We start from the raw sequence: 26,813 nt of genomic DNA, 5'->3' as shown, positions 1-26,813 counted from the left end.
ACAGTAGCATCGTTCTCAAAGTTTCAGGGTAAATGAATGGGTAGGTCATGTCATTTTTCACTCTTTCAAACATAGCGCGGCTACAGTGGCTCATATATGGCCGTTCGGAACCTCGGATACCCACAACTCCTACCATGTACAGCCTCGCACAGGCTACGGGAGACCCCCGCGGCGCCCGATGATTTGCTATGCTACCAATGAATGCGATTGTATCAGACACGGACCTGAACTGACTTGAATATTTATCTTCACTGCCGTTCCCTTTCTTGGAAGAGAACTTACAGCATGAAATCAGCAGACTCAATACAAAGCCAAGCATTTTCTCCTTAATTACTAAGGTGGATTACGGAACTCATCCCATCAAATAACTTCACCCTCCCTCTTGACCATCCAATGGCAGTCATGGGATCCAACCATAATAACTTGTTCGAACTTCCCGCTAACGAAGCCATCAATACTCGCCCTGCAGGATACGACTTCAAGAATCCTTACTTTCCTCCACCACCAGCATATTCCGCCGATAATACATCCACCCAAGAACAATCCACAGGGATTCAAATAAACCGAAAGTCAGGTTTTGCCAATCGTCTTCACGTCCTCAGTGCTAAGATTGCTGGTCCCGTGAATGATTTTGCAAACAAGCTCGGATGCGAGGCATTCATGCCAACATCGCTAGACAAAGAGTGTGAGAAGGCAGCAAGAATACTTACATCATTCTGTGGTATGTATCCTTTATGATGCACGGGGGAAGAAAATTGTGGCAAGAGTTAGACTAACATTGCCTACAGAGGGAACGTCACTTCCGCCAAACGAATCATTATCAAGACGAAAGGCAATAGTCAAGATTCCCCGACAAGTCCTCAAGTCAGCTGCAGGTCTCGCCATCTTCACCGCATTTCGCTCTGGCGCGCAATTTTCCTGGGGTAGCGGTTTAGGCGTTGTGGTAGCACGACAACCTGATGGGTCATGGTCACCACCATCTTCCTTCGCCGTCAACACCCTCAGCGTTGGCTTCATGGTTGCTATGGACATATACGACTGCGTCTGTGTTCTGAGGACCCCGGAAGCCGTGGCTGCGTTCACCAAATCAAGGGTCTCCTTCGGGGGCGAGGTGGCTGTGACCGCTGGGCCGGTTGGAACTGGCGTGTATGTTGATTCTGCCGTCAGCAGCGACGGAGCTGCCGAGCCTATATGGAGCTATGTGAAGAGTAGGGGCCTTTATGTGGGAGCACAGATTGATGGGACTGTCATCACGACGAGGGATAAGGCGAATGAGGACTTTTACGGGGTGGAAGTTAATGTTGCTTCTATCCTGCGGGGCGAGGTTCCAGCTAGAGGGCGTATATGCCCGGAAGGATATTGGAGGCTGAATAATGTGTTACGACAAATAGACTATGGTAATTGAAGGCGCTATATATGGGTCCTTTGCTTTACTTTGTACAGTAACTCACCTTGGATGGGGCATCAGATACTTCAAGATATGAGATAATGACTGGAATACTATCGGTAACTTCTAAGATAGAGACACGACTCAGCTGTCCTTCATCGGCCGTGATTGACTGCATGGAGCCACGGCTCCCGAATCCATTGACCTTACACGACATCTGTTGTGTGCTCTGACACTAGCAGCTGAATCCTGGCCTAGCTAGCCCCAATGGAGATGGCTGCGTTGACTCACGGCAGTTGTTGAACCTTAAACCTTGAAGAGGCAGGGTTTAATCTCGTTCATATACCGCGCCATCCGTACAAGCATTATTTGCTATGATGATCTTTCCTTCTTCAACTTCCATTCTTCAGTGAATCCAATCCTTCCTACGCGTTTTGAGTGGTCACATCATCCTTATCAACGCGATGGACCACCCAGAGCAAACCTCAATGTCTCAAATCGTGGTTCTCGCCTGTAGCATCCTCGTGTGTTTCGCGAGCACCATTCTCTTCATCCCGAAAAGTGCAGTCCTGAACAGACTCGGCGCAGCGGTGGCTCTGAGCTGCCTGCAGCATTCCTTTTACACGTCCCTTTTGACATCATCGTTGCCTCCAGCACAAATAACAGGCATATCTCTGTTCAGCTGGGGACTCTACGCCAATGCCACTGAGCAGATTCTGCTATCGCGCTACGATGCCGATGATGTCCTCACGGTGAAGTAAAGGCAGTTGGGACGCCGTTTAAGCACTGTCGCCCAGTTCCTTCGTGCCGTGGGCATGTATTTCAGCCTGCGACGAGTTGGCTTGCGAGGGGAGGTTTCGATGAAGCACAGGGCCCCGACAAATTCTGTTAGGTTTATTACAACGAGGATCATCCAATGTCTTTGCTGTTATCTTGTCTTGGATGCCATATTTCTCGCGCCTCGGCCAGAGAAGCACTTGATCACGAGAGAAAAGCAGTCACTGTTCAAGCTAACAAGCCTCACTCGGGAAGACCTAATCTTTCGCTTTGCTACTGCCCTTGGGAACTGGGTTATTGGCTATGTTTCGGTACGACTGGCCCACGGTTTTATAGCTACTGTATCTGTTCTGCTTGGCTTATCTAAGCCAGAGGACTGGCCGCACCTCAACGGGCCAATAAGTTCATGGTCCACTGTCCGAACATTCTGGGGGTAAGTGAACCTCTCCAAAACCCTGTTGATAGATATAGTAACCGTGTACTAAATGTATCTTAGGACATTTTGGCATCGACTTTTCCGCAAGGCTCTAACCGGGTGGGGGGACTTCATTCCAGATAAGGTTCTCCGGCTCCGTCGCGGTACACTCTTGTCACGATACTTACGCTTGACATTGTCATTCTTTGCCTCTGGACTTATGCACCGCTGCATACATTACTTCTACCGTCTTGAGGCCGGGGAGCGGTATGAAATGGAGACTTATTTCCTTCTCCAGCCGCTGGCAATCATGTTTGAGGATGCGGTGCAGGCTGCAACGGTACACATTCCCCTCCCAAGGCCATTACGTTGGATGATTGGGTTTACCTGGTTCTGCATATTCACCACGTGGGTGACGCCATTGTTCCTTTACCCTACTATGCGAGTGGCAGATCCAGGGCAGTTGCTTCCATTTTCAGTCGTGGGCCATCTTATGAAGTATTAATAGACATATCCTGCCAGGTATGGTTTTCGTTCTTTGTCAGAGTGGCTATATCACCCTTGGAGAACCACAAGCACAGCCGTATTATATGAGGGTTTCGCTGCCTCGATCGGAGATATTTCAGATTAGGAAACTCATTCCAGCTAAATATACAGTTGATGAGCCAATCGCGCTTTTGCATGGCCAGGATAATTCAAAAGCCAAGAGAAAGAACTGGATCTTTCTTATGGATTTCGTTCTGTAGCCAATTGGAGACAAGGATTCCGGGGCAGTGAGAAGTCACATACTAAGCACTTAGGCCTTGGCAGAAGACCTCGCCTTATGTGATCGCAAGGGTAGAAGATATTTTCCGTAAGCTCATCGTCCGGTTTAGTGATAGCTCTATGTCAGCCTCAAGTACTGCGCTTATGGATAAACAAAATGAGAATATGTTGATGTTATAAAGCAGTAGCGGGACGCTCGAGATGGACTACATTCTCATCACCATTCACAACTATCAGATCAACATTCAAACTCTCAAGCATCACAGCATCTTCCCAAGCATTACTTACTATCAATTCATTCTATACTTAGCATCACACACTCAAGATGGTTGCCATCAACACTCTCCTCACCTTTGCCGCCACCCTGGTCCCTCTAGTTACTGGCGCTGCCCTACCTACTCATGAAGATTTCTCCCTCACGAGGCGTCAAAACCAAGACAAGTCCTGGGACGACTACCACCGCCAAAACGGAGCATTCGCAAGACAAGGCCTCTGCCTCTTCTACCTCGACCCATCTCCCCGCGACGGTGCGTGGGCATGCGGCGTCTACTGCAAAAACGACCGCACCAAGATCTGCACCACCGTGCATCCCAGCAAATTCACAAACGACATGCTAGGCGCAAACCCAGACGGCGAACGCTATGCAATCGGGAAATGTCAATGCGACACTTCAGCAGCGGACTTTCTTGCTACAGCTACTGTTGATTTCACAGCTAGAGGTCTTGACAAGGGCTTCAGAGAGATCGGAAGCGTTACATGTGAGATTATGGTGAATGTTATGAAGGAGGCTGTTTTTGCGAGCACTTATGCTATTCCTGGTGTTGGGCCTGTTGCTACAGCTGCCAGGACTGTTGCGAAGGGTGTGAAGCTGGCTTCTAAGACGCAAGGCGGCAAAGATATGTGGACGGATGCTGTTAAGGAGTCTTGTAACTTCCGTCGGGATGATGAGTTGCTGAACAAGGGTTTTGGGATCTTTGAGGGAGCTCCTGATGAGTTCTAAGGACCATGGCCTTGGTCGACTTTGGATGGCAGCATTTCTTTTGATAGACGTCTTTGTATTTGGCTCGAAATCCGGGAATCTAGCATATAGAGTGTATTTAATTTGATGATAGATGGTAGAACATAAATTATTTGTTTGCCGAAGTTCAAGTCAATTTGACTTTCTTATAATGGTTCATCTGTTCCAGCAGGTTGCTAACTCGTTGGCTGGACTGACGGTGCTTGCCACGGCTGTAGGCTGTAATTGGGTAAGGAAACGTGAATGACCTGCAGCATAAAAGTGCAAACATAAGCATGCATTAGTGGATGGCATAAAACAGGGCACGTGAGGCACTGGCGATAGCATCAGCTCTCGCTTGTCAGGCCTCATCAAACCAACTGTCAACCAGCGAACAAATCACAACTTGAGCCACAAACCACTTCCGATACCATGTCCAAGGCATCTACTGCCAGCGCATGGCTCGGAGCTCCTCCCGTCGCTGAAGACGGCTTCGCATTCGCCGACGGTGTATTTTTCGCCCAATCTTCTGGCCAGAACCGTCATCGGCGCGCTACAGCGACCGAGCTCAAGGAGCATTTCACTTCTGGCAACGACAAAGATCACCCGGCGCACTGGTTTGAGGCCCAACTCATTCACTACGGCCTTCCACCATCCAAGACCAAGTCTGTCGCGCGCATGCGATTGTTTGACGCTGTTAATGCAGGTAACCTCAAAGTGCCAGCTAATGTGAGCAAACTTGAGACCAAACTGAAGAAGGAATGGACAAAGAACGATCGTGAGGCGAAGAAGGGTGCAGCGAGCAAACCTGCAGTGCAAGCAACGCCTGTGAAGACTGAGACAAAGAAACCGACTGCAGTGGGTGCCAAAAGAAAAGCAAACGACGACGAAAGTAACGCGAAAGCCAAAAAGCCAAAGACGGTTGCACCAAAGACTGCAACACCAAAGGCAAAAGCGCCAGCGAAGACACCAGCAAAAGCACCCGCCAAAAGCACGGCAAAGACAGCGGCAAAGGACCCTGAAACGGGCCCCGCACCGACACCAGCGCAAAAGCCCCAGACTGCGCGCAGCGTCAGAGGCGGTGCATCCCGAGGCCCTGGCAAAGGCGCAAGGACTGCTGCAACAGAGCCGGCAAAACCGCCTCGAACTAAGCAAACTGCAAGCCGAGGAAACGGATCGCGACGGTCAACTGGCCCAAGCCGCCCGACAGCAAGAGACCCTTCTCCCGAAGCACCCAGATTCGCAAAGCCTCAGACTGCTCGACGCGGCGGCGCTTTTGCGGCCCGGGGACGAATACCCGCTCCGTCCGGCTACGATGATGCTCCACCCCCATACTCGGAATTTCCAGATCAAGATTACTCCTCGGATGAGAACAACGGCAGCGATGACGTCGACGAGGTCAGTCTTGCACCTTTGGGTCTTTTAAACGGCGACTACGAAGTTGAATCGCTCGATGTGAGCGAGCAATGGGATTTTGATCCTGATGAGTTCCAATTGACCCTCACAATTTCTGGCAACAGACTCTGGGGGAAGTTTGACCTCGGCGTCTACAAAGGCGTACTCCTCTTTGAAGAACGTCCCATGCGCTCATCGCATGATCGCGTCTGGTTCAAATGGCGGGGTCGTGAAGATCAGGGACCTATAATGTACGGGGACCGCAACGAAGGTTGGATGGAGTTTCTTGGCGACGGTCGCATTGAGGGTTGGTTGGGCCACCAGTCTCTCTCATTCCAGGCTCGTCGACTGCCTGGTCAAGGAACGCGCAGCAGCATTGATGCTCGCACTCTGCAGGATGAATGGAACGGGTATTCATATGATTTGTACGAAGAGGAGAATCGGGCGCGGTGGCGATGAGCTTGATTCGTTTGGGGTAGGTTCCCGCGGGTGAGAGGACATAATTGGTTACATGTGACGCCGATCACTGAAGAGTTTGAGATGTTGGAGTTGAGACCTTTGCACAGAACATTGCGGTTTTCAAATATTGTCGGAAGAGAAACTGGGTATAATAAGTGTCCTTGCTAATAGTGAAAACTGGTAATACACTGCTTCTATTTATCGCACTGAACTGGTCAAAGCACGCGGCATTGTCCGAATGTTAGTGAAAGGCCTCACAGTGAGACGGTCAAGCGGAGCAACACGGGAGGGACAAGGATCACTCGCAGCGCCCAGCTTTTCTTAACTTTGGGGGTTTTAAAAACAAGAATTTTCCCATTCTCATTTTTCACCCTGTGCCTCAAAACATCGTTCCCTCATTTTAACTCGGCCAGAAAATGCATCATGAGTGCAATTCGAGGCTTCCTCAACGCCTTCAAGGCCCGCAGTCCCCCAATCACTGGGATAATCAACCTTAAACCCCTCAGCGACTCCAACGCCCGATTGGGGAGAGCTTTTCTCGAGCGCTGCAACCCCTTTAGAGACATTCCCAAAGACGCGAGGCTTGAGAACACGCTGTGCGAAGTACGCTACATCGATCGTGTTCTTCGCGACACTCTTGTTCCTACGTCGTTACCGGGTGATGATTATCACTTTTGCTCGAAATTACTGCGCAGTTTGGAAACGAGGCGTGATTTAACGTGGTTGGTTCTCAGGGAGACGGATATAAAGGATACGATTGGTGCTATTGCGAGAAGAGGTGGCCGAAGGGCGCCTATTCCCGACGAACCTCACGATATTCACGGCCGCGCGAAAGCTCTTGAGAGGCATTGGTCAGCGCTGGAAAAATGCCACACCAAGCTTCGAGAATGGGAGCCGAAATACGCGACGCAATCACAACCGCCTCTTTTGGAACAAGAAGAAGCATCTGTTCTTGAATTGAGCGACGAACAGGCTGCGCATGCAGAGATTGAATATCGAGAATGGCGCTCCGATCGCGATAGAAAAGTATCGTATTTAAAGTTAAATCCACCTGAGCCAGCGGCGTTTATACCTGTTGAGCGACGAGATATTCAGACGGATGAGACATGGAAGATACTTCCGCCTTCGGAGAGTGAAATCGGTATGAGACTTTTGCCAGTGTGGACGCCGATTATTTTTCAGGAGGTGCCGCTTGATTGGGAGAGTCCTGATTCAAGTTTGAGGAGTACGCTTGGGGAGAGGAGGAGGAGGGATGAGTTTAGGAGGAGGGAGAATGATAGGAGGGAGAGGAAATATGAGTTTCAGAAACAACTCCGTGAGGAGATGAGTCGGTCATGATGTCTGGGTTGAATTACTGGAGCTTCGGTTGGGTTGGTGACCTGGGATATATAAGGTCTTGGTGTTTGCATATAAGCTTGATATTCAACATACATCAGCATAGACAACAAGAACAGAAGGGACAGAAGCATATGTATCTATGCTAGATATATAAGACAGGTACACGGTGAAATACGCCTATAGGGCCAAAAGGATAAGTCCTAGGCTTCGAGATATATACAAGAGAAGGGAGTGGAGGATGATCACAGAGAAGAATACCCACCAGTATAGAAGTTCGTCCTATAGCTAAGACCTTGGTTTCTTGCTTATTAACAACAAGATAGGGTTTGGTAACAAAGCCACGAGTTGGTAAGAATAGAAACCAAGACACAGTAGCCGAGTACTCTTGATAACGAGTAGTTCATCGCAACCCGCGAAGAGTCTCCCAACGGCTTTTCTTTAGGTTCCCACTGGAATGCAACGCTATCCTACACTTGGTCTGACATTTTTAACATCCGATTCTCCAAAGTCTATCACACACCGAAGTCTCATTCTCCTACCTCTTCCAAGAACAAGCTTCTTGTCACAAAACTCTAAGCGAAGCCTCTCCCCAAATCAATTGGTCAATTGCCCTCCATCGAACTTTTGTCAAACGGCCCAGCCAATTGGATCCTCCCGCCTAGCGATCGACACGAACAGCTTATCGTACCACGATGCTGATATCACGGACCCCGCAAATAGCTGCATTAGGAAGGCACAGATAAGTATTCATGCCGAACTTCCGTGCTGGCTTGTTTACTGCGCTGTGTACCCTTGTGAGTAGGACTTTATCTTGGCAAAAGTTCCTCTGATTGTCGGGCTGTGTTACGGGGAATTATTATGTATCTCGTATAAATATCAACTGTGCTGCCTGTCTTGTCCGGCAGTACCGGGCTTTCTTTCAACTGTAAAGGATTCTTGTACGTCAAGATGGGTTTGAAGACAGCTCTTTTGTCAGTCTTGGGCTTTGTTGCCTTGACGAATGCTTCGGTTATTCAACCTCGTACATCAAAGCCTGCATATTCTCAGTACTACAACAAAAAGACTTCTCGTGAGTTGATGACGCGATGAACCTGATGCACGGAACTAAACCTTACCAGCTTATTATGTCCCATCGACTGGAATCCCCGAAGTCTCATTTGATATCGGCGAAAGCTATGCTGGTCAAATCCCTGTTGACTGGAAGAAGACTGGCTCCAAAGATCCCAAATTCTTCTATTGGTTCTTCCCGACTGTTAACCCAGCTGGAAAGGACGATGTCGTGATTTGGTTCAATGGAGGACCAGGCTGCTCCTCTCTAGAAGGTATTTTTGACAACCACTTTGATTGTTTCGTTACTGACGCGACTTTAGGTCTTACACAAGAGAATGGCCCGTTCTCGTGGAAATATGGAACTTACAAGCCCGTACCAAACGCTTGGTCATGGCACAAACTCGCCAACGTCATCTGGTAGGATCTCACCCTTCACAAAAGTATCATACCCAGCTAATTTATTTCAGGGTTGAGTATCCCATTGGCACCGGCTTCTCAACTGGCCATGTAACAGCAAAGAACAACACTGAAACAGCAGCCCAATTCGTCGAATGGTGGAAGAACCTCGTCGATACTTTCGGCCTGCAAGGCAAGAAGCTCTACGTCACCGGTGAAAGCTACGCCGGTGTCTATGTTCCCTACGTCGGCGCTGCTATGCTCGATAAGAAGGATACGAAGTACTATAACGTCAAGGGCGCTCTTTACTACGATCCTGTCATGCCGTATGCTGATAAGCTACACCTTGACCATGCTGCTTTCCCAGGCTTCTTCAGGCATTGGGAAAGTGTCTTTGCGATTCCGGATAAAAACAAGAAGATCCTTGATAATGATAATGAGAAGTGTGGATTGGATAAGTATCGTGAGGCTCATCTTACATATCCCCCCCCTCCGGCGCCTTGGAAGCCTGTTCAGGTCGAGGGATGCGACATCACGGCTCATTTCGAAGAGGTCAACACTGTCATCAACCCTTGCTTCAACGTTTACCACGTCCAAGATACCTGCCCGGTTCTTTGGGATGTACTCGGCTTTCCCTCTGTTCAGTACACTCCTCCCGGCGCTACACTCTTCTTCAACATTCCCGGTGTCCGCAAGGCAATCCACGCTCCAGCTAACCCCAAGGAATGGGCATCGTGCTCAGGCCCAGTCTTTGTCGGCGACGACGACAGATACGACCCCGCCGAGCACGAGAAGAAGTTCCGAACTCTCGTTGAAAAGACCAACAACGTCATGATCGGATCCGGTATGGCTGATTATATCATCACTTCCAACACAACAGCCCTAGCCGTCCAGGGTCTTAAGTGGAACGGCAAGCAGGGTTTCCAGACTGCACCGAGTGCAGAATTTGTTGTTCCGATTATCAACAACACGGAGAGCAATGTTGAGAACTGGGCGGGTGGTAGTGTTCAGGGGTCGGTCCACTCAGAGAGAGGATTCACTTTGGCGACGGTCAAGACTAGTGGACATATGGTTCCGCAGTACGCGCCGCCTGCTGCCTTTAGACAGTTGGAGCATATGCTTGGACGGGTGAAGTCGCTCACTGATGCGGAGCCCTTTTCTATTAATATTTCTACTTCTTTCAAGTGGCCGTACTAGATAGTTCGGTATTCGGGGAATACAGTGCAGAAAGGCTGCCTGAATCTATTTATTGTTGTCACTATAGATCCGATTTCTGCGACGTCGTGATTTTATCTTCAGAAGCTATCAATCAACTTTCAACTTTCGGTCAGCCAGAACTGTCTATGTTGATTTTTAGGCCATCAAAATAGTCTCGAACGACGCCACCACTGACGACATACCAATCTCGTAGGAAATGATAGCGGCTGCTGGGTTGCGTTACCGGCGGCCGCTTCTGGGTGAATTCTTGAATAGTTCTCTCATCTTCTCATATGGAGGTCATAGACATTCTGTAGTGTTGAGCTAACCTTCCTTGGCCGCGGGATTGGAGGCACGTTTTTATACGCCTCTAAGGCCGGCTAAAGAGTCATTATCTAGGCTTTCCTCTTATTAGCCTTATACTATAGCAATTAGTCAGACATCTTGATATAATGTCTAAGTTGTGAGCTAGAAGTGCTATTTGCCGCTGAGACCTGTAGCTGAGAGCTTAATCCAGCCGAGAGAACCTAGTCATAGACATTCAGTGCGACTGGAAAGTGAAAGAAGCTTATCTATATGAGGCATTTTTAAGCATGATAGAGGGTCTCGGTGCAAATACTAATGACGATGGCGCAGCTGAGAGTCCCTTGGTCCTGACAGATCATGGTGTGACGGGTCCTAGCCTGGCACTTAGTAGGTAGTTATAGCGTTGACACTTTTAATCACAGCTGCCTCTATAGATCTAGTAACAACTGCTCGAACATCATTTTTAAATGTTCCCCAAGAATGCTTATATACAAGGATTAATTCGATTGGATCAAAATAGTGTCGTGGAGTTATCATCTGCACCAACGACCACATTGGAACGTAGAGTGACTTCACTGCTTGGACAAATGAACTCGTCGGATGACGATGTTGAGCTTTCAAGCCAACACTAACCATAGTGGCGCAGCTGAAAAGACTTTAGAATGTTCTGATCGTGCCATAATAGCATGGCTTGACCTGACCTGAATGGCCTTGAAGCCAGTCAATGCTTCAAGTCTTACAGCCCCTAGATTCAAGATTCAGGCGGCGAGGGTTGCGCAAAGCCCATGCACGATAGAGATACGAAGGGTGGCGAATACTTAAGTTCAATTCTATAGTTTTATCTCTGAAATCCATAATTAAAAGTGCGCAAATGGCATGAAAGTTATACAAGTGATAAGAGAGTCCGATCAGTGACACTATGCCCTGATTATGTATGTCCCATGGTGTAAGGGGAGTGAGGGTCTATCTAGTTCTTGCCCTTATAAGCAAAAGAAGTTTTCATATAATCCACAACAGTCTTGGAAAGAAACTTCTGAAGATATGAAGGCTCGGCAGTTCCAACAAGTTGCTCCACCGCCTTCACAACAGCCGCTGGTAGATCGAGAGCCTTGAGGATTTGAGGGTAATCAGTGAACGATCCGTGAACAGTGTCCTTGACAGTAGTCTCCTTCTTGGGTCCCCGAAGCTTGGCGTAGAACGTCTTCCATGTGGTGTCTTCCTTACTGTGGTTAGGGCGACCGATAAGAAAGAATGGCTTGTCGAGTCCCTTGCTGAGAGCAGGTTCGAAGATCTGACCGTCCAGGTCCATTCCGCCACGGATTCGGTTGTCTGATAGCATTGCTATAGCTGCGCTGGCACCGCCGAGGGAATGACCGAGGGCGACGATTTTCTTGTTGTCGATTGAGCCGGGAAGACCTTTAAAGACCTTCTTTTGGAAAGAGGGACGTAGAAGTTCTGAGATGGTGAAGGAGATGTCCTTTGCCTTGACCTATGAAGAGTTAGCAAATTCATTGTGCGACACGAGACGATAGAGGTATACACACCGAACCCAGCTGCTGATTAGATTTCGGGTCATCGGGGATGTTTCCTCCCTTGATGATCTTTCCGTCAGGAAACTCAACAACGGGAGGATCGTAGGGATGGTCAATCAGAACCACAATGTTGCCATAACTAGCCAGCGAACGAGCCATGAGGCTGTAGATCAGCCTGGAGTTTCCCGCACCAGGTGAAAAGACGGCAACAGGGAATGACTTTTTCTCGGTCTCGCATCCTTTCTGCGACATGGGAGTCTTGCAGACCTGGAACTCTAGGGCTGAAAAGGTATCATTCGATAGACCCATCTGTGCTACCTGCTGTCCGTATGCTTTCGCTGTAGCAGGCGGCATGTATGGGACGACCTTGTTTGAGCAAGATGATGAGTCAACGGGCCAGAAGATTGAGGCCAGGACTTGTCTATGACCTTTCTTAGGATCGTAAGGGTCGATGCGGCTTTTGTCGGTCATGCCTTCGATGCGAAGGGCAGTACCGTATGGACCGCTTGGCTTGGGGAGGAGAATGGCATTTCCGGCGCCGACAAGGGAAAGAAAGAGAAGAGAGAGCTGCATAGTGAAGTTGTCAAGTAAGTGACTTTGTTGGAGTGAATGAAAGAAGGTAATGTGAATTGGAATGGTCGGTGAGGTTGTTAATAGAGACATCTATGAGAGGGATGGAAGGCATCTTATAATCAGATGAAAAGATATCCATCATAAAGTAGCATTGAAGTTTTGGTACTAGATGCCGAAGCTCGCAGGATTCGTTACGTTGTCGGTAAGGCTCAAACCCAAAACCCGTGGGATCTTCCATAATCATTCCAGAAACACAGCCTCTACCATACTCAAAGCAGTTAAGTTCAAGCGAATTGGCATTTCTCATCCCCAAAAGCCCCATTTGCCAAGAACCGTTTTCTGCCCGAGCTTACTCGCTGACGAAAGTTGAAGTTCAGCTCCCCGCCAAGCTAGCACCATGATTGGCTCAGGGCACTAGCGTCGCTCAATTGTTTCCAAGAAGGGTATCGCGACATGCCAAGCTCATCTCGCTCAATCGATACCACTTTGAGTATAAACCCAGCCTCTCCCCTTGTCGAGTCACCAACTGCATCAACGCAGCGAGCGAGTAAAGAGAAGATGCCGGTTGGACCATTTGATAGACGTAAGAAACGATCGCGGTGCCTTGCATGTGCTGCAAGCCATCTCAAGGTAAGTACCGAGACATTCGTCATCGTACATGGCTGATCCTTGTGATGAAGTGTTCTGGAAGTGTTCCGTGCAGTAATTGTGTGAGAAGGAGGGTTGAGTGTGCTTTCGAGAAGCAAAAGCCTAAGCAGATCTGGATTAATCAGGATGATTCGGGTAAAAAGACCGTGGCTCGGGTTCCAGCTGCTACCTGCAAAAACCAGCCTCCCCGGCTGGATATCAACCCTACAGGTGATCAGATCTACTATCTTTCTCACTACTTCGACACATTCCTACGGCGGAACAGCTGCAATCCGAGAACAGAAATCTTCACTGATGTGATAGGTTTGATGAAAGACCAAGGATCGGGGACATTTCTTCATGATGCTGTTCTTTCGTTAGGGGCGATGCAGGCCGTCAAGCTGAACGCATCAGAGGGTATTGACCCAAGCAAGACTTACAACTTGGCTGTTCATCACTATTCAAAATCTGTGTTGGGCTTGAGAAATGCCCTTGAGAAGTTTGATCAAGAACCTAGCGCCCGGCATCGCATCTTGTGGACTACTCACTTGCTTGGCCTGTTCGAGGTGAGCAGTTTTCGAGGGCACTTTGCTGTGGCTAAGCTAACAGATTAAAGCTCATGACTGATGCGACCGGCGAAGGATGGATACAACACCTAGTCCACGGTACTTCCAAAGCTCTTGTCGCTGCAGGCCCAACATCATGCAAATCAGGTCATGGACAACGCTTTTTCACCGAAATACGAATCTTTGAAGTCTGCCGGGCTATAATTTTTAATGAGCCAACTTTTCTTGCAAAACCAGACTGGAGATGTCTCACACACAAGATTAGGACCAAAGAGCAAGGCGATAGTGACTCTTTGGATGAACTTTTGGATATCATCGTCTCATGCTCAACTCTTCGTGTTCGGTAGGTAATCCCTTCTTCTATGAAGCATGGTTTTTAATGATTAATCTTAGGGCGATAAACCTGCTGTATCACTCGGACGCAGATTCTGTTAATGTCACGAAACATCTAGACGAAGCTTTTGCTGTTGCTCAAGAAGGGTTTCGTCTAAGACAATCTCTCGTCGACTGGGAAGCCAAAGACGGACCTTCAAAACAACAGTCTGGTGAGAATATGAATGGGAGCTTCTCATCCTTGACCAAAGCATTCTTCGCAGCGACAAGTATCTACCTGTCCGGAGTTTTCGACTATGAAATTCCATATTGGCAGGACAAAGGGATTGTGGCGCCCAACTTGAGCGAAGAAGAGATACAAATGCATGTCGTCAACATATTGACGCATACAAATATTGTTCTGTATAATTCTTCCATCTCTCCGTTACTGGTACTTTTTCCACTGCGAGTTGCGGGTGCGCGGTCATGGCAAGGTTGGCAGCAGGATTGTATCATGCAGAATCTATTGGTGGTTGAGAGGACATTTCCTGTTGCAGCGGCTTTCAGGGCTGACTTGATGGGTGTATGGGCACGGATGAGTCCGCCGTCATACTCAGATTCTCCTCTATCTACTTGATAGGACTCTCAATATTATTTATAGTGCATATCATAGAATAAATTCTCCACCATTGTTACACTTTGCGAAAATATGCCGCAGACGATCTCCTGCCTAGAATGAGTCTATTTGTGTACTGGGATTGTGACCTTGGCAGCTGACAATCGTCCTACACGACTAACTTGATCTCACCAGGATTAGGCATCGATCATACAGTTTTAACTCGCGCATCATGTGACATAGCCCAGCGGCAGGCAACAAGACCAACTCGAATGAGGCCATCCATCATGCGACATGCAAGCAAACACAGCCACAGACGTATTCAGATTTGCTTCTTGCATCAAGAGTTGCACTGCATCTGCAAGATCTCAAGATCAAGGCCCTACAATATGCCTGCTCAAATATTTGCAGACAAATAATCCAACCATATTCACGTAAAGAATAGCATGATATAATTGTACATCGATCCCCAGTCCATCTTCCTTGGTCCCCGTCACGGCCCGCTCAAAAAGGGTCTCTGATCATCCCCCGGTCTAAGGTGGATCAGCAGACACGTCACACTGCTCACCCCGTCCCTCGTTACAGAACCAATTAATTCGATGCCCCGGATTCCTATAGGGCCTGTGACATGCATGCCATGGCGTCATGCCGGTCCCTGGGGCCTGTTTTATCTTGCGAATTACCCGTCGCTAGCTTATCTGCAGTTTCTTAAGAGGAGGCCTGTACCTGAGCGATATTTGCAAAGTGCAAGTGAGATTTGGCACTTTTATTGTGAGCAAAATGCCAAAGAAAGCTCCGTCCTTGAGGTCGTCTACCAGACCGAAACCTCAGCCTGCACCAGCGCCTGCGCCGAAAAGGCCGCCTCTTAGAACGCCGAGCGCGTCTTACTCGAGACCCCCGCCAAGTCATCCGCCACCAACGATAAAAAATGAGGGACCGTTGAGACCTCCACCAGGAGTAGGCGCTGCACAAAGATCAAGATCTTATGAAGCTGAAAGTCGGCGACCACGATATCCACCTACATCAAGCCCGAGACAGTCCTACTATGAGCGACCAAGGCGTAGGGACTCAGGCTTCAGGTCAGTGTCGCCTCAAGCGAGGCCACCTCCGCCCGCGCCTATACAGCGAGCGCTGAGACGCCGCATGACGAGAGATTCGGACTGGATGTCGGAGGATGAGAGTCGTCCTACATCTCGTCGTAGATCTCCGACTCCAGAAAGACGTCAAAAGCCGCGACCTTATGGAACTGAAGCACCACAATTTCCGCCCTCTGCAAAGCCTGCGGTCGCTCGTCCGCCAATGAGGTCTTACCCGACGGACAGCTCACGACCTGATCCAAGAAGACGTCCGTCCTATGAGCCACCGCCTTCACCAAGGCGTCCGCCCGGGGCGGGAAAGAGATCGCCTCCGTCAGTGTATAGACCAGCACCTCATTTGGCAGCGGACATGCTACGAGGACGACCTCGATCAAGAGGAGACTCGCCGCTTCGTTCTCATGAAACGCATAACTCGGCGACAGGCAGGAGACCCAGCTATTCCGGGGCTGGGAACTCACAGCCGTCCTCTCGAAGGCACTCTGTCAAATCGCCAGAGCAACAGGAAGCAAAGCCAGCCGGGAAGCCGACTGAGAATGAATCACAGAAGAAGGGGTTTGACTTTATGAAACATTTCCCTCAAGCTGTCGCTGCCTACGCTGGTATCGAAGCGCTGGGTAAGCATGCCGATACTGCCAAAGAGTGGACAGACTGGTTCATGAAGCTCCAAAAGACCCCAGAGGAGATCCATGAACTGTCAGCCAAGGCGACAACGGCAAGAGATACCATCACTCAGATCCAGAACACACTCGAGGCACGGCCTGACATCATCGAGGGAGATGATGCAAAGCCCATGCGGAGGCAAATTGATGAATCGATCAGGAACGCAACAGCTGCTCTCGATGAAATGACGAAGCTGCTTCAAGAGATTAGTAGTGATGGGCTAGAAGGGACCATGTTTGGTGGCCTTGAGGAGTTTTATAACTCTTACAAATATAAGGATGAGTGGGAAGAAAAGATCAAGTTGGCTGATGGCGAGCTGGAGAAGCAATTGGCGGCTCTTAGCAAGCTCATGGTCAACATTTACTCGTAAGTCGTAGCTCAACTTACCTGCACGGTTGCTTTGCTGACAACCATTCCAGGCGCGCTCTAATGAAACCCGCTCCTCCCGGATTTAACAACCCAGTACCACCACCAGCTCCTGGGCAATCTTCAGATTCTCGTGATGCACGACGGTCAAGCACAGCGCAGCCTAGTGCAAAGTCCAGGGCGGGCTCAATTGACTTGGACCCTCCTCCCGTGGGACGCTATCGGAAGTCAGTCGATGAGGACACCGTGCGGCCAACACCCGCTGACGTGTTAACTGAGCCCAAGGTTGAGACTGCGAAAGATGCGGCGTCTAAGGACAAGCCAACGGAAGCCGAGAAAGATGCTGGTGAACCTAAGGCTCAACAGAATACCGATGAAGCTCCTCCCGAGTCTCCAAAAGGTGTGAAGCTCAAGGTTGACGATGACCTGGCCGATCTTCCAACACCATCACCCAAGACCGAAGTTGCAGAGCCAACAGAGGTGCCATTGAAGAAGGAAGAACCCACAGGCATCAAACCTGCGCAGCCGACACCAGTGGAAGCTAAGCCTCCAAGGCCACCAGCGCCGATAGAAGACCCTGAAGAAATCCTCCTCGATGCAGCATGGAACGGCGACATTCAGGCCTGCAACTCTGCCCTCCGCCACGCCTCCCCCTCAACCCGCGACCAAAACGGCTTCACGCCCCTCCACCTCGCCGCAGAACGCGACCACCTCGCCATAGCAATGCTCCTCCTTGACTCCTCCGCCAACCCCAACGCGCGCGCCAACGGGGGCCGAACGCCCCTCCACCTCGCAGCGCGCTACGCATCTGCGGCGCTTGTCGAACTACTGGTTGATGACGCGCATGCTGATCCTAACGCTCGTACAACGGATGGACGGACGCCGTTGCACTATGCTGCCAGTGCGGCGGAGGAAGGCGATGATGAGAAGAGGGAGGTTATCAGGGTGTTAAGGGATTGGAAGGCGGATCCGACGATTAAGGATAATAAGGGGAGGACGGCGAGGGATGTGGCCCAGAAGAGGGATTTCTGGGATGCTTCGGCGACGCTGAGGAGGGCGGAGAAGAGGTGGGAGGAGGAGCATCACCAGAATTGGTTTCAGAGGCATGGACTCAAGCGATGAGAATAGAGTGACGGGCTTTACAATAGCACACAGATTTAAACAGCGTTTAATAACCTCTGAGCAACGAGTTCCATAACAAATAGTCGTTCTCGTCTGATCGTAACAACGTGTACTCACCACCAATCTAAAGTAGTAGCGTCAGAGCTATGTATGCGAGATTCAGAATAAGCATTGTGGTATTGTATCAAGAGAAACTACGCAAGCAAAACTAGCCCCCGAAGACCGACAGACGTTTATGTACAGGTGAAGGAACTCGCAACCAGGCAATCGTATTTCACGTTCCACCGCTTCTCAACTACTTCTTCATTTCGGTTTGTTGCTTTGCGTCGCCACCCTCTGCTGGATTGCCAGGCCTCAGCTCCGCCTTTGGCTTCATCTGAGATAGCTCGAACTTGTAGAAACCTTCCAACACTGTATGCGGGCCCATTTCCAGAGGGTAATCTGAAGGCGCTGACTTCAAGTTGTACGGAACGAACTGGGGTAGGTACTCATCATCATCTCCAGGCAAAGTATACGCCGCCAGATTGGGCTGTAGCCATGACCACTCGCCCTTATCCGTTAGGGCGGGAATGCATGCTTCAGCCGTGGTTTGGTTCATAGGTTTCTTCCATGAGTCGAGGCTGGTGTCGATGCCAGGTAAATCCGCTCTGGTAAGGACAGGTCCACCCCGCAAAAGGATACGCAGCTTCTTGAGAGTCTGGTCAATGATCCACTGGGGAAGCTTCAGTGTTGTTGATGGTAGAATGCCAGTAGCGATATGAACGGGTTGATAAGGGTCGACGATAGCGCCGAGAACAACAGTCGAAGGATGGTTCCAGATGCCGCGATGATAAGCTGCAGCTGCGTCGTATTCTTTGGCGTATTCTTTGGAAGGATCAGGGATGCACTTGGAGGGATCGACGTGCATAGGTGAGAGGTACACTTTGCTCGAGCTGGGCGAGGCGAACGAGTCTGGTTTCTGGTTGTCGCCTGCAACGATATTACGTCCTGGATAACCGAACTCGGTGTACACACAATTGATATCGGGGACTTTGTCTGTGACGCGGTCCTGAGGCTGTGGAATGGGAGCGGGCTCGACTGGCGGAGATGGCTCTGGCGATGGAGGAAAGTAGCCGATGAGTCCATCGCGCAGATTTGACTTGTCGCCAAGAAGGACCTCAAATTTGTACTCATCGAGCTTGATCTCTTCCTTCTTCAACAAATCTTGATAGCTCTGCGACTGCATCACAGGCGTAGCAAGCTCAAGGTTCATGCCGATATTGACAAGCGCAAGCGGGCGTCCCACCATATTGAGCATCTGCGCATCACCAGTCAAAGGGTCGTTGTAAATATTTTGGCACGCATCAGCAAGCATTGCCCATAGACCAACGAGGAACTTGGCGTCAGACATGCGCTTCATGAGCTGTTGCAATTGCGACGACTCATTGGCTGCTTCAGACATGTCACCCTCAGCGTAGTGAACCTGCCAATATGCCTTGCCGTGAATATTATCCGGCACCAGGGCCTCGCCCATACTCTCACCAGCAGCGTTGTATACTTGAATGCCCATGGTGCGAAAGTCAAGCATAAGCCAGCCCCAGACAGGATCCTCGTACTCTGTGGTAGGGCGCCAGACATGATGTCTCTGACCGATTCCTGATTCAAAATCACCACTAAAGAACTGCGTTGTCTCGTGATGCGCACCAACATCAGCGGAGTTCACCACGAATTGAACGTTGAGTCTCGCGTCTTGATTGATCCGATGGCCGAGCTGGAAGAACTGCGAGCAGTGCTCCTTGTCTAGTTCCACACTGTTGGCAAAGCCTCCACCCTCTGCTTCGTTCGGCTGACACGCGATTGTGCGACCGAGGCAGGGATATAGAGGCTTGGTCTTGTTGATAATGTCTGGTGTGTGGATCGGTGAGACGACCTGGCCGAATTTATCGACGATGTTGAACTTTGTGAAGCGTGCCTGGCCGTGGGTAACAGGCTTGAAGTCCCGCTCTGCCTTATCGATGGAACAAACGTCTTCCCCGAATGGAGTGACATCGTGACCATTTTGCGACTCCAGTAATGCTTTGAGAAGTGATTTCTCTTTCTCGTTGCGTGGAGGATGCGTCTCGGATTCGTATGGGGAAACGTGAATTCCACCATGAAGAGTCAGAAGTTGATCCGTGAAACCGTCAAGATTTCCGGATACGAGATTAAGGCTCTTCAGTGCCTTTTCTAGCTGAGAAAGAATCTTAGTCTTTCCACCTGCTAGACCTGCCTTCTCGAGAGACTCGTCATCTAGCTTGTCAAGCAGCTGTTGTGCCAGCGTTGTCATCGCCCACTCAGCATTGGGGCGCAGAATGCTTCGTCCTGAGACAGTGCGTTTGTGAAGGTCCATCATGTCAAAGGATGAGATGTTGACACCCGGTGCAATTCTGTAGTCTGCTGTGCCATCGCTCAACCTCTGCAATGTCCAGAATCGCTTAGGTAGATGGTAGTACTCAACCTCCCACTCTAAGAATAGCACACGACATGGCTGTGTATCATTCCAGTGAGTATCTGCCTTGTTGTAGTAAGCAGGTCTGGGCTCCTTCATCTTCTCTGGATCGCCGATGCTCAAAGCATATGCCCACTCTTGCATCAGCGCATCAACTCCGACACGGACCCAGCCTGGCGCCGTATAATTGAGAGCGTTAAGGCTGTCCATAGACTCAAACAGGGCTGGAAGTCGCATGAGGCCCCTGTTCGACTTTTGCGCATCTACGATCTTCTTCACCAATTCTGGGTTCTGGAAGAAGAGCTTCATGCCGTGGACCATGCACAGTTGATTATTCGCATCGCCTGGCTTGGCTCCGACCAGTTCTTTCAGCCATTCCTGTACCACCTTTGCTCCTTGTTGGCCAGTAAACGGCAGTGAGCTCAGCGGCCTAGCCTCATTGTTCTTCTTGACGAGAAACTCTGAAGGCCACGCTGTGCCGAGTCCGCCCACGACGATGGAAGGAGACGTACGGCTGAAGAACTCTGATCGAGCAGTGGCGTGCATCTTTTCAGGATCGGCAGGCACTTGGTCTTGGTTATACCTGATGCGCAATTCTCTGACTGTCTTCAAGGCTGCTAGATCATCGCGGATTCTCTTGCTGCATTCCGCGCGAATTGAAGGTTCTGCCCATCGACCTCCTGGTACACGGGCCCGACGCTTCCACCACTCGCAGAAGAGACGATGGCGAAGATATCCTTCCTGGCGGTCTAGAGCATCGATATATGCTTGGAACCTATCCGCTTTGAGCAAGTCTCTCATTTCGTTCGGGGTAGGAACATGCAGTTCCTTCATTTTGTTGGGATTGATGGGCTGGTCGTTTCCATCCGCGGAGACCTTGTCATTATTGAAGCGCCATTTCTTGCCTCCGTCTGTAGGTTTGAAGCCTGCTCTGAGGTTCTGCGGTACATGAGAGTCGAGAAGTCCACCTTGACCGGATTGTCCGATTGCCATCTTCATTTCGTCTATGAGCGCAATCCAGTCGTTGTTGCTCCAGCGCTTGGGCTCCAGACTGTGATTGGCTGCTGTCTTTTCCACAGGAGTTGCATCCTCTGGGAGAGCATGGAGATAAGCCTCGAGCGCTTCCAGCGAGTCTGATCCCATAGCTATGGGCTGTTTATCGCTCACATTCCTGGCGATGTTGAGGGCCTCTGAGTTTTCGGGCGCTTTGTCTCTTGTCCACTTGACATTGTACATGGCACCGTGTGTAATAGACTTCTTCTCGTCATGCTGCGAATGAAACGTTGAATGATAGCCAAAGACAGCGTACGAGATAGTCGCAGACGCTGGCTGAATGATCTTTCCTGCATTATCTTTCCAGCTGACATCGTCGTGAATGGAGAAGATGTTTGAGTTGTGATGCTGAAAGTCTGGGAACAGGGGATTGGCAGAGTCCAGCAATGCTAACGGCGAGTGGTAGAGGCCATTGGGATCGGGGTCATTCCAATCATCGTCGAACTTGCGCCTCATACCCATAAACACGTCGACCTGCTTTTCCACTGACACTTTCTGGTCGATGAATGGAGAAGCCTCGGTCTCGACATCGAAAGTATCGTCTGTGGAAGGGTCAAAGTGTCCGCCGAAATGGCGAATGCGATTGCTCTCAACTATGAAGGCCGCCAACGCAGGAGCGCCGGGTTCAGAAGCTTCAGTGATGCATCTGAAGACTATCCAACGATCTGGCACATGTGTTTGCTGTCGCTAGTCAGCCTTTCATTCTGTTTTGGTGCCGCATTTCGGTGCACTTACTGCGACATCTCCCGCCTTTTCATCATCAGTATCCTTCGTTTTTCCATTACGGAAATGCTGCGGCAGCGTCCAATGTAGATAGACGCCCAATCGCTCATTGCGCAACATGTGATCATAGTTATTTCGATCATCCTTATCAATTTCCGGTGTTTGCGTGATATCCGCAATGCGCGAGTTTGAGTACCATGGATACGCTCCATCAATGTCAACATTGGGAATCGCATCTGGCGCTGAGAACTCCCCAGCCAGAAATGAGGAGTTGTCGGGCTTATTTAGTGGCGCGATAAAGTGCTCTTTGTTAAAGATGTGCTTATTCAGAATGAAGGCATCAAGGTTCATGGACCAGCAGTCGATGTCTGTGGCCTTCTTGACGGGTTTCTGTGGTTTGGGAGCAGATGGCGTCTCCAAGTAAATTGGAGTTTCTTGCTCATCTTCTGACACATCTGCTGGGTCGACTGCCGGAGGTTTAGAAGCCATCGTCGTTGTCATTGAGAAACTATGTGCCAACAAACTTGATGGAGAAGGGACGGTGATTTGGTCGTATGTTGGCGATAGTGAAGATGGTCGTTATGGTCAATGGCGAGTAATCAACCTCAAGCTTCCACACCCATTACTGGCAATTAGATGCGCAGCACAAGATAACCTGCCAGTTCTAGCCATCGCTAGTATCTAATAGCACGGGAGCAATACTCGTAAGATGCTAGCTAGGGTTCATTCAGCTTCCGATACGCGACTGAGACACAGAGGCCGAGGCCCAGTTACCAACCACTCTTTCAGGGTCCAGTCCCCAAGTCGTCGGACAGTGCGATACACACGGTATACTTGTCACCCCCAGCGGAACATTTCCCCCAGAGGTCTACGGGAAGAACGGCAACACACCACCAAATGCTTGGTTAGCGTCTCCCTATTACCCCTTATAGCGGCTGGCTGAACGGCCACTAGCGGCCCGGGAGCTGGGACGCTCGCTAAGAAACGCCTAGTCCCAAGCGCTAGCTCAGGGCGTGTGCATCGATTTGCCTCTCGCTCAACCGAAACGGAAACGCCGTATCCGCTCAAGTTCTAAACGGCAAGTTAGCAAGCGCGTGATTCACTATTTCGATAGTTTTGATGCAGGTCTCACGTTCTAGGGATATCACCTATATTCCGCTTGACAGGGATAGATGCAGTGAACATGGGCTTGAGTCTAGACACAAATCGGCTTTGGAGAATCACACATTCTATTGCGAGATTGGCACCATGGTGAAGTTGATTGCCATTGACAGGTCTGCTTCGTGTAAGCTCTGGGAATCCTGTGTTGTGAAGCCTTCATACTCATCTCCATCCAAGGCACATCAATCAATCCTGCATTTGAGCTTGGCCAACAGGCCTTCATTGTACACTTTACTGCCCTTTGCAGTATCATCATATTTCTCACTTGAAGTGGCAGTATGTCTAGTACTAAGCAAATCGCGACGGCGTCGTCCAGCAGTTCAACTGCTTACGACAACGCCGATGCGAAAGCTCGCCTCTATGCCTATGAAATCCCTCCAATGCCCCCGGGCGAATATGAGATCATCACAACTCAAGAAGTCAAATCTGGCAATGACACTGAGAAACTGGTATCAACACAACCCGTCACAGTCAAGGCGTGTCAACCATACGCCATACCACCAGAGCTCGTTCACTCATTCTATCCGCCAAATCTGGGCACCGTGAGCGCAACAACGCTTCCTCACGTCGTTCTCAAAGGCGCGACACCTTGGGAACGATCGCAAACACATACTCCGGGCACTGCTCCAACGCCATGGGTTGCTCTGCTTCTTTTTACAGATGAGGATCTGTGTGTGCCTCCGGAGGTGACCAGCGCTGCCAAACCCTCTGGTACTCGATCATTCACACTTCCCTTGAGCCTATTCAACAGCAGTCGCTCAAAGTGGTGTCATAAGAATGACTATTCCGACACTGATGTGCCGGTCAAGGGTGATGGAACACCAGCGACTGCTGACTTCCTGTTTGTCAAGAGCAGCGCGTTCAAGATGTATTTTGAGCGTCAAGACTCAGCTGGCAAGACTGAACAACAGGGAGGGGCAGACTTGGATCGCTATAAACTCCTCACGTACATCACAGACAGCGGTGTCAAGGATGAAAGTGGTCATGTTACGAATAAACTCAGCACGCTCATTGGCCATCGGGCGAGGCCATATATTTTGGAAGATCAGACAATCAAAGTGTATGCGCACATCGTCTCAATTGAGACCTTGGATGGTCGCATCGACTGGAAAGCTGCAAGCCAGGCCTCAGCAACAGTCGCTCTTGTCTCTCTGTTTTCCTGGACTTTCAACTGGGAGAAGCACACTGAGAAACTTGAGATGTTCGAAAATCTCGCTGATCCGAAGAGCATTCGCCCGCTGGCGATCAAACTTCCGCCAACGGATCCCAACAAACCAGACGACCCCTCGGCTGCGTGGGTTCGGCGAAGGGTCACAGAAGGGTACACCATTGTACGACACCGCGACATTGCCGGCGAATCGTCCATGGCGCTGTACCGAGGACCTCTTCTTCCAAGTTTATCGCGTAAAGCGCGCATCAAGCCAAGCGTCCATGGAACCGATCTGCAAATCATCGACACATCAGCCAGAATTCTTGATATCTCGTACAATACGGCCTGGGAGCTGGGTCGAACACTGGCAGGTCGCGATGCCAAGTTCTCAACGGCCATTGCCTACCTCCGCCGAAAGCTGTGCATGAAGGCCGTAACGAAGTCCAAGGCCTCAGGGAACAATGCCGAGAAGGTTAAGGACGCAGAGAATGAGCAACCACAGCTCATGCACAAGGCGGACGCCGTTGTTGATAGCGCACTATCTAAACTTAATGGGCTTTTCAAGGGCTCTGTGGCGGCAAAGATGCAGGGCCTGCCGAGAGATGGAGATTTGAGATGGCAGATCGCTTCTCCTCCAGCAACATCCATGGCGGCAGCGCCAGGCGTGATGACCTTTGAGAAACTGCGCAGACATCTTGAGAGTGCAGCGAAGCCCTGGCTTGAAGATAGGACTCTGGAACTATGCCAGGCTACGCCCGTCGTTTCCTCAATCCCTCAGTTGGGTCTCGTGTTCAATTGGCTCATCGATAATCTCATGTCTTTGAAGCTAGTCCCAGCGACGTATCTTTTCCCCGACCCTGCTGTCCTTGCGAAAGAGAGCATCAACTGCTTTCTCATGGATGATATTTGGATTGACGCCCTTGTCGACGGCGCTATGAGTCTTGCCAACACTATGGGAGGAGGCAGTGATCCTGTCCGCGATCTTATTCGCTGGGCTTTCAACCTGTATCTTGAAAGGGCACCAGCAGATCGTGTGCAAATCGGTGGCTCAGGCTTCATCGTCCGGAGTGGTATCGTGGAATCATTCCCCGATCTCGAGATGACCATTACTACCAAACTTCCAGGATCAGATGAAGACACTCCTCTGAACTGCGCGTATCGAACACGCAACGAGGACATGATTCTCTGCCTCGTGGCTCGGGGTAAGGATCAGAAATTGGTAGACTACACCGTCAAGCTCAAGCTACCACCACACCAACAGCGATACAATGTGGGATCCGTCAAAAAAGATTCGATGAAGTTTACCTGCGAGATGAAGCCATTCTTGAAGATGACGCAGAAGTTCAAGGACGCTTTGCGAAAAGATGAAGTAGAGAATGACATCGAGTGGAGCAGGACTGCTGTTATCAGTCCTCCTGATTTCCCCTTCAAACCCATCTGGAACCACGACACTGGTGTCCTCACTCCTCACCTCTTGGTTAATATCATGGATCACTTTATTGATCAAAACAAAGACCGTGTCCCCTGGAATAGGCCAGCACCAGACTCGAAAGTGGTGTATATCGCGACGCAGTTGCTGGACCGCGATCACTGCGTCAAACTCAACTTCAATGTGACCGCTGGCAAAGAGAGCAAACCTCGAGTCATCTTCCCTGAACAGCCGGATCCAGAAGAAGATAATCGCGAACCGGTAACCGAGCATCTACCTGAGAGTACAGAAGCCAAGATGAAGTCGTGGTTCAAAAAGCTGGCCTTTTCTCAAGACTCCCCAGGCCGCAACATACCACCGCAGTCCAACACACCTCAAAACATCGTCTTCTCCATCAAAGCTATCCCTACGCTCAAGAACAACGTCCCAGCAGGCACAGAAGTGTTTGCCATCGAAGTCACAATCCCCATCGGCGAAGATCCATCCCATCTTCTCGACCATCTAGCACCTTTACCTACTGTGCGCGCCATTGGGCCGAGACAACAGTGGATCGCGGCTACGACACATAGACCGGCTACGAAAGAGTCGCCTGCTGAGATGGTGGTTCATTTGAAGCCCCGTGGGACAGCTGGAGGGGGCGCTACGTTCGCGGAGGGGTTGGATGCCAGTTTCATGCTTATGAGGGCGACGGTCAATGGTGTTGTGGGTAATGATGTTGAGATTAAGACAAAGGAGGTTTATGGGAGGTGGGAGAAGGGTAAGAAGGCGGATGGTAACGAAGTTTCTGTAGTAGCTACGACCGAAGTTATGGATAAATGGACGCTGCGTAAGGAATAATCAGGAGGATTCTGTACATATTCAATATTTATCTCCAGTA

The 26,813-nt window shown here is 50.0% G+C and overlaps 11 protein-coding genes across 11 annotated transcripts; 9 read left to right on the top strand and 2 right to left on the bottom strand.

Annotated features, from left to right (window-relative positions):
* Nucleotides 1–402: 402 nt before the first annotated feature.
* FMAN_12263 (uncharacterized protein) lies at nucleotides 403–1,405 on the top strand (the record flags this gene model as incomplete). Its single annotated transcript, XM_041834781.1, has 2 exons — nucleotides 403–721; nucleotides 789–1,405. The coding sequence occupies 2 exons, from the start codon at nucleotides 403–405 to the stop codon at nucleotides 1,403–1,405; spliced, it is 936 nt and encodes a 311-aa protein (XP_041685010.1).
* Nucleotides 1,406–1,851: 446 nt separating this feature from the next.
* Nucleotides 1,852–3,084, top strand: FMAN_12262 (uncharacterized protein; the record flags this gene model as incomplete). The annotated part of the gene is made up of 3 exons (XM_041834780.1): nucleotides 1,852–2,121; nucleotides 2,185–2,597; nucleotides 2,661–3,084. 3 exons carry the CDS (start codon nucleotides 1,852–1,854, stop codon nucleotides 3,082–3,084), a joined length of 1,107 nt encoding a protein of 368 aa, XP_041685009.1.
* Nucleotides 3,085–3,669: 585 nt separating this feature from the next.
* On the top strand, nucleotides 3,670–4,344 carry FMAN_12261 (uncharacterized protein; the record flags this gene model as incomplete). Its single annotated transcript, XM_041834779.1, has 1 exon — nucleotides 3,670–4,344. One exon carries the CDS (start codon nucleotides 3,670–3,672, stop codon nucleotides 4,342–4,344), a length of 675 nt encoding a protein of 224 aa, XP_041685008.1.
* A 429-nt stretch (nucleotides 4,345–4,773) lies between these two features.
* FMAN_12260 (uncharacterized protein) lies at nucleotides 4,774–6,195 on the top strand (the record flags this gene model as incomplete). The annotated part of the gene is made up of 1 exon (XM_041834778.1): nucleotides 4,774–6,195. The coding sequence occupies one exon, from the start codon at nucleotides 4,774–4,776 to the stop codon at nucleotides 6,193–6,195; it is 1,422 nt and encodes a 473-aa protein (XP_041685007.1).
* A 423-nt stretch (nucleotides 6,196–6,618) lies between these two features.
* Nucleotides 6,619–7,533, top strand: FMAN_12259 (uncharacterized protein; the record flags this gene model as incomplete). Its single annotated transcript, XM_041834777.1, has 1 exon — nucleotides 6,619–7,533. The coding sequence occupies one exon, from the start codon at nucleotides 6,619–6,621 to the stop codon at nucleotides 7,531–7,533; it is 915 nt and encodes a 304-aa protein (XP_041685006.1).
* Nucleotides 7,534–8,481: 948 nt separating this feature from the next.
* Nucleotides 8,482–10,176, top strand: FMAN_12258 (uncharacterized protein; the record flags this gene model as incomplete). The annotated part of the gene is made up of 4 exons (XM_041834776.1): nucleotides 8,482–8,602; nucleotides 8,652–8,855; nucleotides 8,904–9,000; nucleotides 9,051–10,176. 4 exons carry the CDS (start codon nucleotides 8,482–8,484, stop codon nucleotides 10,174–10,176), a joined length of 1,548 nt encoding a protein of 515 aa, XP_041685005.1.
* Nucleotides 10,177–11,449: 1,273 nt separating this feature from the next.
* FMAN_12257 (uncharacterized protein) lies at nucleotides 11,450–12,587 on the bottom strand (the record flags this gene model as incomplete). Its single annotated transcript, XM_041834774.1, has 2 exons — nucleotides 11,450–11,971; nucleotides 12,027–12,587. 2 exons carry the CDS (start codon nucleotides 12,585–12,587, stop codon nucleotides 11,450–11,452), a joined length of 1,083 nt encoding a protein of 360 aa, XP_041685004.1.
* A 558-nt stretch (nucleotides 12,588–13,145) lies between these two features.
* On the top strand, nucleotides 13,146–14,729 carry FMAN_12256 (uncharacterized protein; the record flags this gene model as incomplete). Its single annotated transcript, XM_041834773.1, has 4 exons — nucleotides 13,146–13,217; nucleotides 13,268–13,780; nucleotides 13,831–14,123; nucleotides 14,174–14,729. The coding sequence occupies 4 exons, from the start codon at nucleotides 13,146–13,148 to the stop codon at nucleotides 14,727–14,729; spliced, it is 1,434 nt and encodes a 477-aa protein (XP_041685003.1).
* Nucleotides 14,730–15,488: 759 nt separating this feature from the next.
* Nucleotides 15,489–17,953, top strand: FMAN_12255 (uncharacterized protein; the record flags this gene model as incomplete). Its single annotated transcript, XM_041834772.1, has 2 exons — nucleotides 15,489–16,831; nucleotides 16,885–17,953. 2 exons carry the CDS (start codon nucleotides 15,489–15,491, stop codon nucleotides 17,951–17,953), a joined length of 2,412 nt encoding a protein of 803 aa, XP_041685002.1.
* A 295-nt stretch (nucleotides 17,954–18,248) lies between these two features.
* FMAN_12254 (uncharacterized protein) lies at nucleotides 18,249–22,697 on the bottom strand (the record flags this gene model as incomplete). Its single annotated transcript, XM_041834771.1, has 2 exons — nucleotides 18,249–22,154; nucleotides 22,209–22,697. The coding sequence occupies 2 exons, from the start codon at nucleotides 22,695–22,697 to the stop codon at nucleotides 18,249–18,251; spliced, it is 4,395 nt and encodes a 1,464-aa protein (XP_041685001.1).
* A 938-nt stretch (nucleotides 22,698–23,635) lies between these two features.
* Nucleotides 23,636–26,773, top strand: FMAN_12253 (uncharacterized protein; the record flags this gene model as incomplete). The annotated part of the gene is made up of 1 exon (XM_041834770.1): nucleotides 23,636–26,773. One exon carries the CDS (start codon nucleotides 23,636–23,638, stop codon nucleotides 26,771–26,773), a length of 3,138 nt encoding a protein of 1,045 aa, XP_041685000.1.
* Nucleotides 26,774–26,813: the final 40 nt, after the last annotated feature.

The sequence above is a fragment of the Fusarium mangiferae genome (assembly GCF_900044065.1).
Source record: "Fusarium mangiferae strain MRC7560 genome assembly, contig: FMAN_scaffold009, whole genome shotgun sequence".
NCBI classification, from domain to species: Eukaryota; Fungi; Ascomycota; class Sordariomycetes; order Hypocreales; family Nectriaceae; genus Fusarium; species Fusarium mangiferae.
The sequence above is the reverse complement of the archived record's forward strand: the minus strand, read 5'-3'. Positions and strand labels throughout refer to the sequence as shown.